The sequence below is a fragment of the Malaclemys terrapin genome, chromosome 6 (assembly GCF_027887155.1).
Source record: "Malaclemys terrapin pileata isolate rMalTer1 chromosome 6, rMalTer1.hap1, whole genome shotgun sequence".
Taxonomy (NCBI): domain Eukaryota; kingdom Metazoa; phylum Chordata; order Testudines; family Emydidae; genus Malaclemys; species Malaclemys terrapin.
In genome coordinates this window covers 540,972-555,893 of record NC_071510.1, presented here as the reverse complement: position 1 = coordinate 555,893, position 14,922 = coordinate 540,972, and the positions used below count along the sequence as shown (strand labels likewise).

Below are 14,922 nucleotides of genomic sequence, written 5' to 3'. Positions count from 1 at the left end.
CAACCAACCCTGTTCCCTGACGCGCCCCCCCCAAGACCCTTGCCCCATCCAACCCCTCCTCTCATTCCTGACGGTCGCCCTGGGACCATCCAACCACCCTTATCCCTGTCCCCTGACTGCACCCGGATCCCCTGCCCCTGACTGACTGCCCCCTGCCACCCTCTCCAACCCCCCCGGGACCCCTGCCCCCATTCAACCCCTTATTCTCCCCCACCTCCCAACTGCCCTGACCCCTATCCAAACCCCCGGCCCTCTATCCAACCCCCCCTGCTCCTTGCCCCCTTACCACGCTGCCTGGAGCACTGGTGGCTGGCAGCGCTACGGGCAGGCGACGACGACGCCACCACCACGCAGCACAGAGCACTGGGTGAGGCCAGACTCTGCAGCTGGGCTGCCTGAGGAGCTCACAGCCCCACCGCCCAGAGCATTGCGCCAGTGGCGGAGCGAGCGAGCTGAGGCTGCAGAGGAGGGGGAACAGTAGGGAAGGGGCTGGGGGCGAGCCTCCTGGGCCAGGAGCTCAGGGGCTGGGCAGGATGGTCGCGCGGGCCGGATATGGCCCGCAGGCTGTAGTTTGTCCACCCCTGAACTAAAAGGATTAGAAATTTAGGTTTGAAATTTAGTAGAAATTGGTATAATTGATCAGATTTATATATTTTTATAAAACGTGTAAGGGATTTGGAACCAAATTATGCATAAATGTAGTTATTTAAATGTATGTTCTTATTACCGTTACCTTTGGTCTCCCCACCCCTCTTTCCTCCTATTGCTCATCATACCTTAGCTTAGCTTAGGTAAGCTCTTGAGAGACAGTCCTTCCCCCACCCAAAGTATTTGTAGAGTGCTTAGCACAACAGGGCCCAGATCCTGATTGGGGCTTTTGATAATTACTGGAAAAAAAAATTATTAAATGTAAGCTTAAACTCTGTAGAAACTGACTTAGCCACGAGAGGAGTGTTGATACACAAACCTACCTAGCATCTGCTCAGTTCATCCTGAGGTGCTATGTAAAGTAATTTTCAACGGTTCGTAACTAAACTTTTTTGGATGAAAAGTTAACACAGTGGCTGCTATATATGTATTTCATAGCAATTACGTTTTCTACATTCTATCACAACGTAAAGACGACTAGTAAACCTAACATAGGATTTCCTGACACAAAGCAGCCACTTTATATATGTAAACATAGCAACAAGCAGCACAGGAACAAATCTGTACACATGCCTAGAACCCCAACCAGGGGTATTCTATTTGCTACCCAAGATCCATAAACCTGGAAATCCTGAACACCCCATCATCTCAGGCATTGGCACCCTAACATCAGGATTGTCTGGCTATGTGGACTCTCTCCTCAGGCCCTACGCTACCAGCACTCCCAGCTATCTTTGAGACACCACAGACTTCCTGAGGAAACTACAATCCATCGGTGATCTTCCAGAAAACACCATCCTGGCCACTATGGATGTAGAAGCCCTCTACACCAATATTCCACACAAAGATGGACTACAAGCTATCAGGAACATTATCCCCGATGTCACAGCTAACCTGGTGGCTGAACTTTGTGACTTTGTTCTCACCCACAACTATTTCACATTTGGGGACAATGTATACCTTCAAGTCAGTGGCACTGCTATGGGTACCCGCATGGCCCCACAGTATGCCAACATTTTTATGGCTGATTTAGAACAACGCTTCCTTAGCTCTCGTCCCCTAACGCCCCTACTCTACTTGCGCTACACTGATAACATCTTCATCATCTGGACCCATGGAAAAGAAGCCCTTGAGGAATTCCACCATGATTTCAATAATTTCCATCCCACCATCAACCTCAGCCTAGATCAATCCACACAAGCGGTCCATTTCCTGGACACTACTGTGCTAATAAGCGATGGTCACATAAATACCACCCTATACCGGAAACCTACTGACCGCTACACTTACCTACATGCCTCCAGCTTCCATCCAGGACACACCACACGATCCATTGTCTACAGCCAAGCTCTAAGATACAACCACATTTGCTCCAATTCCTCAGACAGAGACAAGCACCTACAAGATCTCTATCAAGCATTCTTAAAACTACAACACCCACCTGCTGAAGTGAAAAAAACAGATTGACAGAGCCAGACGAGTACCCAGAAGTCACCTCCTACAAGACAGGCCCAACAAAGAAAATAACAGAACACCACTAGCTGTCACCTTCAGCCCCCAACTAAAACCTCTCCAGCGCATCATCAAAGATCTACAACCTACCCTGTATCAGAGGGGTAGCCGTGTTAGTCTGGATCTGTAAAAAGCAACAGTCTCTCCTGTGGTACCTTTAAGACTAACAGATGTATTGGAGCACATGCTTTCGTGGGTGAATACCCACTTCGTCAGACGCATGATGATCCTGAAAGATGATCCCTCACTTTCACAGATCTTGCAAGACAGATCTGTCCTCGCTTACAGACAACCCCGCAACCTGAAGCAAAGAACCACACACCACTGAACAAAAACACTGACCCAGGAACCTATCCTTGCAACAAAGCCCGATACCAACTCTCTCCACATATCTATTCAAGTGACATCATCATAGAACCTAATCACATCAGCCATGCCATCAGGGGTTTGTTCACCTGCACATCTACCAATGTGATATATGCCATCATGTGCCAGCAATGCCCCTTTGCCATGGACATTGGCCAAACCGGACAGTCTCTACGCAAAAGAATAAATGGACACAAATCTGACATCAGGAATCATAACATTCAAAAACCAGTTGGAGAACACTATAACCTGTCTGGTCACTCAGTAACAGACCTGAGGGTGGCAAGTTTGCAACAGAAAATCTTCAAAAACAGACTCCAACGAGAAACTGCTGAACTTCAATTGATATGCAAACTAGATACAATCAACTTAGACTTGAAAAGAGACGGGCAATGGCTGAGCCATTACAAACATTGAATCTATCTCCCCATGTAAGTATTCTCACACTTACTATCAAACTGTCTGTACTGGGCTATCTTGATTATCACTTCAAAAGTTTTTTCCTCTTACTTAATTGGCCTCTCAGAGTTGGTAAGACAACTGCCACCTTTTCATGCTCTCCTCAATATATGTTCCATTCTATGCATCTGAAGAAGTGGGCTGTAGCCCACGAAAGCTTATGCTCAAATAAATTTGTTAGTCTCTAAGGTGCCACAAGTATTCCTGTTCTTTTTGCGGATACAGACTAACACGGCTGCTACTCTGAAACCAATCCTTTCTAAAGCAGTGGAGCTATTTTAATGTTGGTCCTCAGTGGACTAAGCCACAAATTAACATGCAATCAATTCAAAGCACTATTAGATTATTGCTATATTAAAGTGCAAATTTTAAGGCATAGTCATTGTCCTCATGTTTATATTACACTGCAGTTTTCCTTTATATCTGAACAAATACTCCTAGGCTAAAGGGTAAATCATAGTTTTAAAGGTCAGATATAATAGAAAGGTGACATCTGAATAATGATGATGATGATGATGATGAAGATGACAACAATTTAAAAAGCCCACTATCCAATGGCAGCTGAACAGTCTCAGCCCTTCTCTGCTTCTCACTCTAAAGCTTATGCTGGGATTAGTTTAATGAATCTTCACTGAGCTCACTTCTGTTCAATTTTGCAATACCAAACTAAATATTTATATAGTATTTTAAATGTGTTAGTATTGTTAGTAACTATTACAGTTTGTTAGTGTAGTTTTCTATTGTTCTGTTTTCTTTTGTAAAATAGCTTTTTGTGAGCAAAGTAGTGAGGAAGTTGATTGATCTCTGGATTTTAGAAAAAATGAAGAGTGTGAAATAAAGACTTGCCTAATAACAACTTCATTAGTGTTGTTCAGTTCTACTACCAATACAGATGGAGATGCTTCCGCCGGAATGATTAAAGGAGGGATCATTATATTTTCTGGACACTGCTCTTTGGTCTTTTCCATTAACTGAGAGCACTCTTGCTCAACCATTATCTTCAGATCTTCATGGATATGGACACTATCAGTGGCATTCAGATTCTCATCAATGTACTTTTGTGGTTTAGCGTAGAGGATTGCCTTTTTAGGGCTGTCACTTATCTGGTTGACAGTACATATATCAGATAATAAGTCAAGATTATTCAGAGCATCCTCAGGAAATTTTACTTTGTATGTGTCTTCATACACCTTGGGAAGTGCATTAGCCCAAAGACCATTGGAATACTTAAACAAAATTTCTGCAACTTTCTGTTTAAAGTCACTATTCAGAAAAGCTGATTTGGTCTCCATAACTGGCTTTAACAAAGGATCTGCTTTTGAAGAAGTAAGGTTCTGAGATGTTCTTTCATGGTCTATGCCACTCTTCACTAAGTGTTGCATTTTCTTAGCAGGATAAAGAAGTACATCTGTATGCCCACCAGTGCACACTTTTTCCACCTTGAAAAAAGGAAAGCACAGTGAGATATTGACCGTTTGTAAGTAAACCAACCTAAATATTTTAAGAATGAACAACTATTCATTTTATACAGTCCTAAGAAGATATCTACAAGGATTTAAACATAAGCTATTTTATTGTGTGTGCGTGCGCGGATTTCCCTTAACACCTCCTTTTCCCTTTCCAGGGGGCACTGACCAGGACAGCATGACACACAGCCTTCCCAAAGTGAACACTGGATCTACTTACTGCATTTGGAGGTGCTTAAAGGCAAGTTTCCTCTTCTGCCCCTGTAATGGGCAGAACACAATCCAATCTACTCCAAAACTGATTTTCCCAGCCTTGGTCCCTAGAGCTCATTATTTTGCATGACAGCAAAATCAGCACTGATCTGACCTTCGCGTTGGCAGTTTTAGCAGAGATAAGGACCAACTCAAGCATGAAATATGCTCCTCTGCTCAAGATTAGCTCTGTTCTTGGACTGACTTTTACTAAATCAACAAGGGCACTTTGGAGGCCTATCAAATCTACAAAGTAGGGGCCTCAAAACCTCCTCAAAGCATTTCCAGGCAGCTCCAGGGACTCTGAAATTTGTCCATTAATGACCTCTCCACTTGTATGAGGCCCTAGGCCCCTCCACAGGGGAAGAATATTAAAATATACCAAGCCCCATTGATGAGGGATTTGGCAGTGCATTTTTAGAGATTGGAGCCCTCTGGTGAGGCTCCTCTCTGGAGACTGACTGCTGCCACATGGAGGGGAGGCCCTATCTGTGGGACTGTTGAATGGCTCATTTTCAGAAGCCCAGAGATGCCCTATGCAGGAAGGGGACTATCTAGCCCAGAGAGCCACCCTATTAATACGCACACTGGCATTTAGGGCAATGAAAACCAGGAATGTAGGGAGAAGACGCACCAGAGAAGAGATGGAAATGTGAACTAAGAGATACGGAAGAAGCAGAGATAGGACAGAATTGCAGAGAAAGAAAACAGACTAAGATCAAATGCAGATAGATTAACTTGAGGGACTTAATGAGCTGTTAAAAACTCCTATCTGACTGAAGCAGAACCAAATTTTTAAAAAAAGATTAAAACAGAACTGGTAACCATTGCTATACATGGGACTTCGTACAGACTCCCACTTGAACCCACCATAAAAAAAAAAAAAAAAATCAGAGAAAGGAAGTCTCAATTCATAATGGCTGGTGCAAATATGGAAGAGCGACCATGTTGTTACTCTGCACGCTTCCTCCACTGAATGCTGAGGCTCAAGCAGCCCAGGAGAAAGCAGTGATCCCCTCGTGGAGTGCATGCTAGGTCTCCAGAAGTGGTTCGCCCATTTCTGTGAACACCTTTTTAAGGGTAGTGGTCTTAGAGGCCTTTACACTTGAAGTGCCCGGGAGAGCTGTACTTCTATTGGAAGAATGAGGAGAATTCACACTTTTTGGAGCTCTTCTCACATTCTGGAAGGAAGGGAAGGTGGATGGAGTAAATCACAATGGAATTAGATGCTAACTTTCCAAATGAATGCGGTGCAGGGCTTTGGGACCTTATACATGGCTTTTCTGAGGCAGTGGCTGTGGTGGCATCTTTAACTACCAGGAGTTGGAGAAAATTTGAGGGGCCATCTGTAATCTGAATAAGGTGGTGCAGATCAACAACAAACTTCGGGGTTAACATGAAAAATTCAGCATTCTTGATGGAGAATCGTCTAAAATTTCTTTATTTGGCTTTGTTTGAATGACAGAGCCCAAGAATCTTGTTGACTATGGGCAACTATAGCTCCTAGATTCATTAGTACGGCACTCTGACCTCATGGACTGCATTTTTGGGCTGTGAAGCCTGGGAATGAGAGACAGATACATACATCAATGCTTCTCCAAAGGTGCTTGCCTAGCAGTGCTACAGGTAGGGCAGAACCCTTAGTGTGGATGTGCTAAGGCAATATACTAAAAAACCCTCCACAGATACTAGCAAATAGCTTCTCTCTAACGTTCGAGAGTCCTGATTATACACATATAGTTGAGACAGTGTGCAGCTATGTAACTGTGGTTCTTTGAATACCTTGCCTCTGTAGATCCATGCTGTAGTGGAAGGCTTTGCCAGCCTTCTAAAAAGAACCTATTTAATAATGGGCTCTTCATTCTAGCAAAGAAAGGTATAACACAATCCAATGGCTGGAAGTTGGAAGCTAGACAAATTCAGAAGGGAACTAAAGTGTAAATTTTTTAACAGTTAGTATAATTAACCAGTGGAACAATTTACCAATGGTGTATCCTCTATCACTGAATTTTAAAATCAAGATAGGAAGTTTTTCTAAAAGATCTACTCTAGGAATTATTGTAGGAAAGTTCTCTGGCGTGTGTTATACAGGAGGTCAGATTAGATTAACATGACAGTCCCTTGGGGCCTCAAAAATCTATAAAAGCAATGGCAATTGGAGTTGCTTGAGCACCCCTTTACAGAACATTGTTTTCAGGCCTGCGGGTATAAGACTGAACACATCCTAAGCGGTCATTGGTTTCTGCCAACTCATTCAAATATCTATTACAAAGTCCCTGATAGGAAAGAAGGCATGGAGATCTGCACAAGTATGTATTTAAACTAATCTTCCTCATTTGAGAATGATTTCTGCAGATCCACATTCAACTTAACAGTACAATACAAGGAAAGGAGGACAGAGAAGTACTAATTGAAGTGTTCAAGAATTTCTCTCCCAAATGAGATGCTGAATCAAGAATAACACTGCATGAATAGAACTCCAAATTCCATTTTACAATCACACAAAGGGCAACACTTCATTAAGCATGCCTTGGAAAGAAGGCCTTAGGGCCTCTCAAAGAGGAACCCCAGCTCTAGTGTAACACAAGGTCCAATCCACTTGAACCAGAGTTAATCTCCAAAAACTACAGAGAGCCTAGAAGGCTTTACAGGACCCCTTTCCCCTTTCCTCCATTAATGATCTGGAGGATGGCATGGATTGCACCCTCAGCAAGTAGGGATAGGATACAGAGGGACCTAGACAAATTAGAGGATTGGGCCGAAAGAATCCCATGCACTGCTACAGACTAGGGACCGAGGGGGCTAGGCAGAAGTTCTGCAGAGAAGGACCTAGGGGTTACAGTGGACAAGAAGCTGGATACGAGTCAATAGTGTGCCCTTGCTGCCAAGAAGGCTAACAGCATTTTGGGCGGTAGGAGCATTGCCAGCAGATTGAGGGACGTGATCATTCCCCTCTATTCGGCATTGGTGAGGCCTCATCTGGAGTACTGTGTCCAGTTTTGGGCCCCACACTACAAGAAGGTTGTGGAAGAATTGGAAAGAGTCCAGCGGAGGGGAACAAAAATTATTAGGGGGCTGGAGCACATGACTTACAAGGAGAGGCTGAGGGAACTGGGATTATTTAGTCTGCGGAAGAGAAGAGTGAGGGGGGATTTGATAGCTGCTTTCAACTACCTGAAAGGGGGTTCCAAAGAGGATGATCTAGACTGTTGTCAGTGGTACCAGATGACAGAACAAGGAATAATGGTCTCAAGTTGCAATGGGGGAGGTTTAGGTTGGATATTAGGAAAAACTTTTTCACTAGGAGGGTGGTGAAGCACCGGAATGGGTTACCTAGAGAGGTGGAGGAATCTCCTTCCTTAGGGTTTTTTAAGGTCAGGCTTGACAAAGCCCTGGATAATTTAGTTGGGGATTGGTCCTGCTTTGAGCAGGTGGTGGACTAGATGACCTCCTGAGGTCCCTTCCAACCCTGATATTCTATGATTCCTAAATGGAAATAAAGCCCTTTGTTCAACAAGTTTACACAAGTCTCAAACTTCGGAATGAAACTTGGTGTATAAATAGATTAAATCAACGTTACCCAACTCAAGATGGTGACTCTCTTTCCAGACAAAATGTTTTATGACCCCTCACCCTCCGTGCATGTCCAACCCTGAACATTGGCAGGAACATTTTTTTTGAACTATAACCATAACCGAAACTACTACTTATGTAGTTTCTAAAAGCAATTTTGATTATGAAGTTCAAAATTTTAAGCTACACTAGATTCCATGTGGTGGATGAGTGAGCCCATCTTCATAGAATCTCAGAGTTTGAAGGGACCTCAGGAGGTCATCTAGTCAATCCCCTGCTCAAAGCAAGACCAATCCCCAAACCCCTAAATGGCCCCCTCAAGGATTGAACTCAGAACCCTGGGTTTAGCAGGCCAATGCTCAAACCACTGAGCTATAGTTTTCTTTTGTCTGAGCCAAAACTGAAACAGTTTACCACTGTCCTTGTCATTAAAGGATTCATATTTACAAATAACCCCTTCGCCAGCGCAGAGCTCCAGCTAAAACTGAACATAGGAAGTAACCCTTAGGCCTTAATGATGCCAGCCAACACATTGTGAACCCCAATTCAATGATGTTGGTCACGGATACTTGCACTTTGTGTCATACATAAATGGATGCTTACAAGAATAACTAGTTCTTCTAAGAGAGTGTTGCCTCTACATATTCATATAGGAGATGCAATCCCAGTGGGGCTGAACATGGGGCCACCTGAATCCATTCCTGCCATACCAAATGGCCAGAGCCAAAGTTATAAAGGGTCTTGTGGGCCCAAATGCATCGCTTCCTTCTGCCAATTCCAAGCATACCTATGAGAACAGAACTCAACAGGAGGAAAAGGTGGGCAGGCAGCATAAACAAAACAGTAGCATGGCTCTTCAGCAACACAGGCTACTACGAGCCCATCAGACCTGTCCTCTGCTTACTTTGCTGGCTCCACATGAGAACAAGTCAACTCAAGCCTCAGTCCTTTACCTTCAAAGCACTCCATGGGCTGTGCCCAGGATATGAGACCACTTAAAGCTCCAGGACAATGACTGTGGAAACCTCTGCTCCTCAGGCAAAATAAATCTATCACAAAAGTAAGTTCATCTTCTTCTAAGACGACAGTTTTCTCAGGGGCTGGTCCAAGATTGCAGCAAGCTTCCACAGGAACTAAGGACAGTCATAAATCTCACCATCTTCTGCTCCAACTGAAAGGCCACTTCTTCAATCTTGCCTTTGTTAATATAATCATAATACACTGGATAAACAATTTTTAAAAAATATTCAGCGTTTCCCCCAAGGAAGGATTGGAGAAAGAATTAATTACCCATAACAGATGTTGGTCATGTCACTTAATGCACTTCGAATGATACATCTGAGGGAAGGGAGCAGAAGGAGACTCCACCAATTGGAAGGCATGTGATGGGGGTTCCATGACCAAAACTCCCAAGAGAAGGAGGCGGGTGGTGGTGGTTGGGGACTCCCTCCTAAGGGGGACTGAGTCATCTATCTGCCATCCCGATCGGGAAAACCGAGAAGTGTGCTGCTTGCCAGGAGCTAGGATTCACAATGTGATGGAGAGACTGCAGAGACTCATCAAGCCCTCGGATTGCTACCCCTTCCTGCTTCTCCACGTGGGCACCAATGATACTGCCAAGAATGACCTTGAGCAGATCACTGCAGACTACATGGCTCTGGGAAGAAGGATAAAGGAGTTTGAGGCGCAAGTGGTGTTCTCATCCATCCTCCCTGTGGAAGGAAAAAGGCCCAGGTAAAGACCGTCGAATTGTGGAAGTCAATGAATGGCTACACAGGTGGTGTCAGAGAGAAGACTTTGGATTCTTTAACCATGGGATGGTATTCCAAGAAGAAGGATTGCTAGGCAAAGACGGGCTCCACCTAACGAAGAGAGGGAAGAGCATCTTCGCAAGCAGGCTGGCTAACATAATGAGGAGGGCTTTAAACTGGGTTCAAGAGGGGAGGAGTCCTGCCTCATACTGAGAAGATAACTTGATCATCCTGCTTTAAGTGCCTATACACAAATGCAAGAAGCCTGGGAAACAAGCAGGAGAACTGGAAGTCCTGGCACAGTCAAGGAATTATGATGTGATTGGAACAACAGAGACTTGGTGGATAATTCACATGACTGGAGTACTGTCATGGATAAATATAAACTGTTCAGGAAGGACAGGCAAGGCAGAAAAGATGGGGAAGTTGCATTGTATGTAAGAGAACAGTATGACTGCTCAGAGCTACAGTATGAATCTGCAGAAAAACCTGAGAGTCTCTGGATTAAGTTTAGAAGAAGTGTGAGCAACAAGGGTGATGTCGTGGTGGAAGTCTGCTATAGACCATGAGACCAGGGGGATGAGGTGGACAAGGCTTTCTTCAGGCAACTAATAGAAGTTACTAGATCACAGGCTCTGGTTCTCATGGGGGACTTCAGTCACCCGGATATCTGCTGGGAGAGCAATACAGCAATGCACAGACAATCCAGGAAGTTTTTGGAAAGTGTAGGGGACAATTTCCTGGTGCAAGTGCTGGAGGAACCAACTAGGGGCAGAGCTCTTCTCGACCTGCAGTTCACAAACAGGGAACAATTAGTAGGGGAAGCAAAAGTGGATGGGAACCTGGGGGCAGTAATTACGAGATGGTCGAGTTCAGGATCCTGACACAAAGAAGAAAGGAGAGTAGAAAAATAAGGACCCTGGACTTCAGAAAAGCAGACTTATTCTCCCAGGGGATCCTGCCCATCAGTTCCCTGAGGGAGTCAAACATGAGGGGCAAAGGAGTCCAGGAGAGCTGGCTGTATTTTAAAGAATCCTTGTTGAGGCTGCAGGAACAAACCATCCCGATGTGTAGAAAGAACAGTAAATATGGCAGGCAACCAGCTTGGCTTAACAGGGAAATCCTTGCTGATCTTAATCACAAAAGAGAAGCTTACAAGAAGTGGAAGATTGGACAAATGACCAGGGAGGAGTATAAAAATATTGTTCAGGCATGCAGGAGTGAAATCAGAAAGGTCAAATCACACTTGAGTTACAACTAGCAAGGGATGTTAAGAGTAACAAGAAGGGTTTCTACAGGTATGTTAACAAAAAGGTGGTCAAGGACAGTGTGGGCATCCGAGTGTGCTAAAGGAGTTGTGGATGTGATTGCAGAGCCATTTGGCATTATCTCTGAAAACCCATGGCGATCGGGGGAGGTCCGGATGACTGGAAAAAGGCTAATGTAGTGCCCATCTTTAAAAAAGGGAAGGAGGAGGATCCGAGGAACTACAGGCCACTCGGCCTCACCTTAATCCCTGGAAAAATCATGGAGCAGGTCCTCAAGGAATCAATTCTGAAGCACTTAGAGGAGAGGAAAGTGATCAGGAACAGTCAGCATGGATTCACCAAGGTCAAGTCATGCCTGAATAACCTAATTGCCTTCTATGACAAGATAACTGGGTCTGGGGATGAGGGGAAAGCAGTGGACGTGTTATTCCTTGACTTTAGCAAAGCTTTTGATACGGTCTCCCACAGTATTCTTGCCAGCAAGTTAAAGAAGTATGGGCTGGATGAATGGACTATAAGGTGGATAGAAAGGTGGATAGATCGGGCTCAACGAGTAGTGATCAATGGCTCCACGTCTAGTTGGCAGCCGGTATCAAGCGGAGTGCCCCCAGTGTCGTTCCTGGGGCCGGTTTTGTTCAGTATCTTCATTAATGATCTGGAGGATGGCATGGATTGCATCCTCAGCAAGTTTGCAGATGACACTAAACTGGGAGGAGTGGTAGATACCCTGGAGGGTAGGGATCGAATACAGAGGGACCTAGACAAATTGGAGGATTGGTCCAAAAGAAATCTGATGAGGTTCAACAAGGACAAGTGCAGAGTCCTGCACTTAGGATGGAAGAATCCCACGCACTGCTACAGACTAGGGACCGAGTGGCTAGGCAGCAGTTCTGCAGAAAAGGACCTAGGGGTTACAGTGGACGAGAAGCTGGATATGAGTCAACAGTGTGCCCTTGTTGCCAAAAAGGCTAATAGCATTTTTGGGCTGTATAAGTAGGAGCATTGCCAGCAGATTGAGGGACGTGCTTATTCCCCTCTATTCTGCATTGGTGAGGCCTCATCTGGAGTACTGTGTCCAGTTTTGTGCCCCACACTACAGAAGGGATGTGGTAAAATTGGAAAGAGTCCAGCAGAGGGGAACAAAAATGATTAGGGGGCTGGAGCACATGACTTATGAGGAGAGGCTGAGGGAACTGGGATTGTTTAGTCTGCAGAAGAGAACAATGGGGGAGGGGGGGATTTGATATTGTTTTCAACTACCTGAAAGGGGGTTCCAAAGAGGATGGAGCTCGGCTGTTCTCAGTGGTAGCAGATGACAGAACAAGGAGTAATGGTCTCAAGTTGCAGTGGGGGAGGTTTAGGTTGGATATTAGGAAAAACTTTTTCACTAGGACGGTGATAAAGCACTGGAATGGGTTACCTAGGGATGTGGTGGAAACTCCTTCCTTAGAGGTTTTTAACGTCAGACTTGACAAAGCCCTGGATGATTTAGTTGGGGATTGGTCCTGCTTTGAGCAGGGGATTGGACTAGATGACCTCCTGAGGTCCCTTCTAACCCAGATATTCTATGGAAATGTTTGGAGCAACACTCCTGATGAGCCACAGTTACTATGGTGAGTAACCATTTACATCTCTTCTTTGAGCTGGCATCAGCATAATCTCTGTTCTGGGTTTCTAGAGAGTTATTCAACCAACAGACCAGGAAGGTGGGCTGGGAAGTACTTTAGTTTTCAAGAAATGCCTTACACCTAGGTAAGCATCTAAATGCTCTGTCAAGAAACTAGTGATGTGTAAATGCATATACAAGAATCCAGGCTGAGCAGACTTGCAGATTTCGATGAACAAGCAGGCCCTGAGACAATAAGCTTAAGACCCTGAAGTACTGATAACGAAAATATTCGTTGACTGGGGTAAGTAGCACTTACCTAGATGGAGTAGGTTGAGTGGAAACAGAGTTCCTTTTATATCAATTCCCAAAGGCTACAAAAATTCCAACTGATATGCAAAATGCCTTACATCATATCTCACAAACTCAGAGCCTTATTGACATGTAAGGTATTAAGTCTAGCTTCCCTGGAACATAAACTAGATTTTGGGAAGAGCATTAAGAGATTGTTAGTTGCATTACAGTACAGACTTGAGACTCCAACCGACATCAGGCCTACACACTATACTAGGTACTACATAAAAATGAGAAAGACAGTCCCTGCCTAAAATGGTTTCCACTGTCCTGCTTCCCCTGATGTTGCCAAGGCTGCCTCTGAAACTAAAACTAGAAATCAGAAGATGATGGGCAAGTACATGCAGGAAGTACAGACCATTTTCTGGGCTTTTTAGTACAGTCCCAGAGACAGACATGATAGATGAAATGTTGGAGAAAATGAAGGACCCTGCATTTTTATCTCAAGATTGATGAAACCCCTTCCCCCTCAAACAGGTCTTCCACATGACCATGAGTTGCAGGTGAAAGATTCAAAGTTTTCAGTCAGCAGTACTGTCAGAAACAGATGATGTTACCTTATAAGTGTCAAACTAGGTATAGGATATGCACTACACACATCAGTCACCAGCTCCTTTTACTGAGTATCAGAAAAACTATAGGCAGCCATAGGGAGCAGCTTTTCCTACAGATGAAGCTAGTACCTGGCCATGACAGCTTGACTTTGGGAGATATGACCATTTAGCAGGATCGAACACATTATAAAGGGATAGAGCATGTTTCCCTCTCTCCTTGGACCCCAGGATATCAAACAAAGCAGTGTGTATTTTCCTGCACAGCTAAAGTTTCCAGTTCCAGACTCTGTTATGCTTTATCAACTCCTGGACTTGTCTGAAAACATCAGGTGGTGAGATATGAGGAAATAGAAGAAAACTGAGAGGCCAAGGAGGAAATAACCCTCCTCTTACCAGCAAAACGGAAAGTGTCAGATTTGCTACCCCTTCTTCCTCCTCTGAAGAAGGGCATTAGGAATACTGGTCAGAGGGGGATGATGCCACAGATGATGGAGCCATCTTTGGTCCATTCTGCCACAGCCACAGAGTGCATGGCAAACACAATGACTGAGAAAGGCAGGTAAAGAAGAATGAGCAGTACTTGTGGCACCTTAGAGACTAATATTTATTTGGGCATAAGCTTTCATCGGATGCATGCAGTGGAAAATACAGTAGGAAGATCTATATACACAGAAAACATGAAAAATGGGTGTTGCCATACCAACTATAACGAGACTAATCAATTAAGGTGGGCTATTATCAGCAGGAGAAAAAAAAACAAAAAACCTTTTTTAGTGATAATCAGGATGGCCCATTTCCAACAGTTGACAAGAAGGTCTGAGTAACAGTAGGGGAAAAATTAGCATGGGGAAATGTTTTTACTTTGTGTAATGACCCATCCACTCCCAGTCTTTATTCAAGCCTAATTTGATGGTGTCCAGTTTGCAAATTAATTCCAATTCTGCAGTCTCTCGTTGGAGTCTGTTTTTGAAGTTTTTTTTTGTTGGAGTATTGTGACTTTTAGGTCTGTAACTGAGTGACCAGGGAGATTGAAGTGTTCTCCGACTGATTTTTGGATGTTATAGTTCTTGACGTCTGATTTGTGTCCATTTATTCTTTTGCGTAGAGGCTGTC

The 14,922-nt window shown here is 44.3% G+C and overlaps 1 protein-coding gene across 3 annotated transcripts in view; it reads right to left on the bottom strand.

The window, feature by feature from the left end:
* TDRD7 (tudor domain containing 7) overlaps nucleotides 1–14,922 on the bottom strand; it is a 125,285-nt gene that overhangs the window by 51,031 nt on the left and 59,332 nt on the right. For all 3 annotated transcript variants that reach the window (XM_054032097.1, XM_054032096.1, XM_054032095.1), the window contains exon 7: nucleotides 3,832–4,424. In XM_054032097.1, coding sequence (XP_053888072.1) covers nucleotides 3,832–4,424 — 593 coding nt within the window. The remainder of the gene's footprint in view (nucleotides 1–3,831; nucleotides 4,425–14,922) is intronic.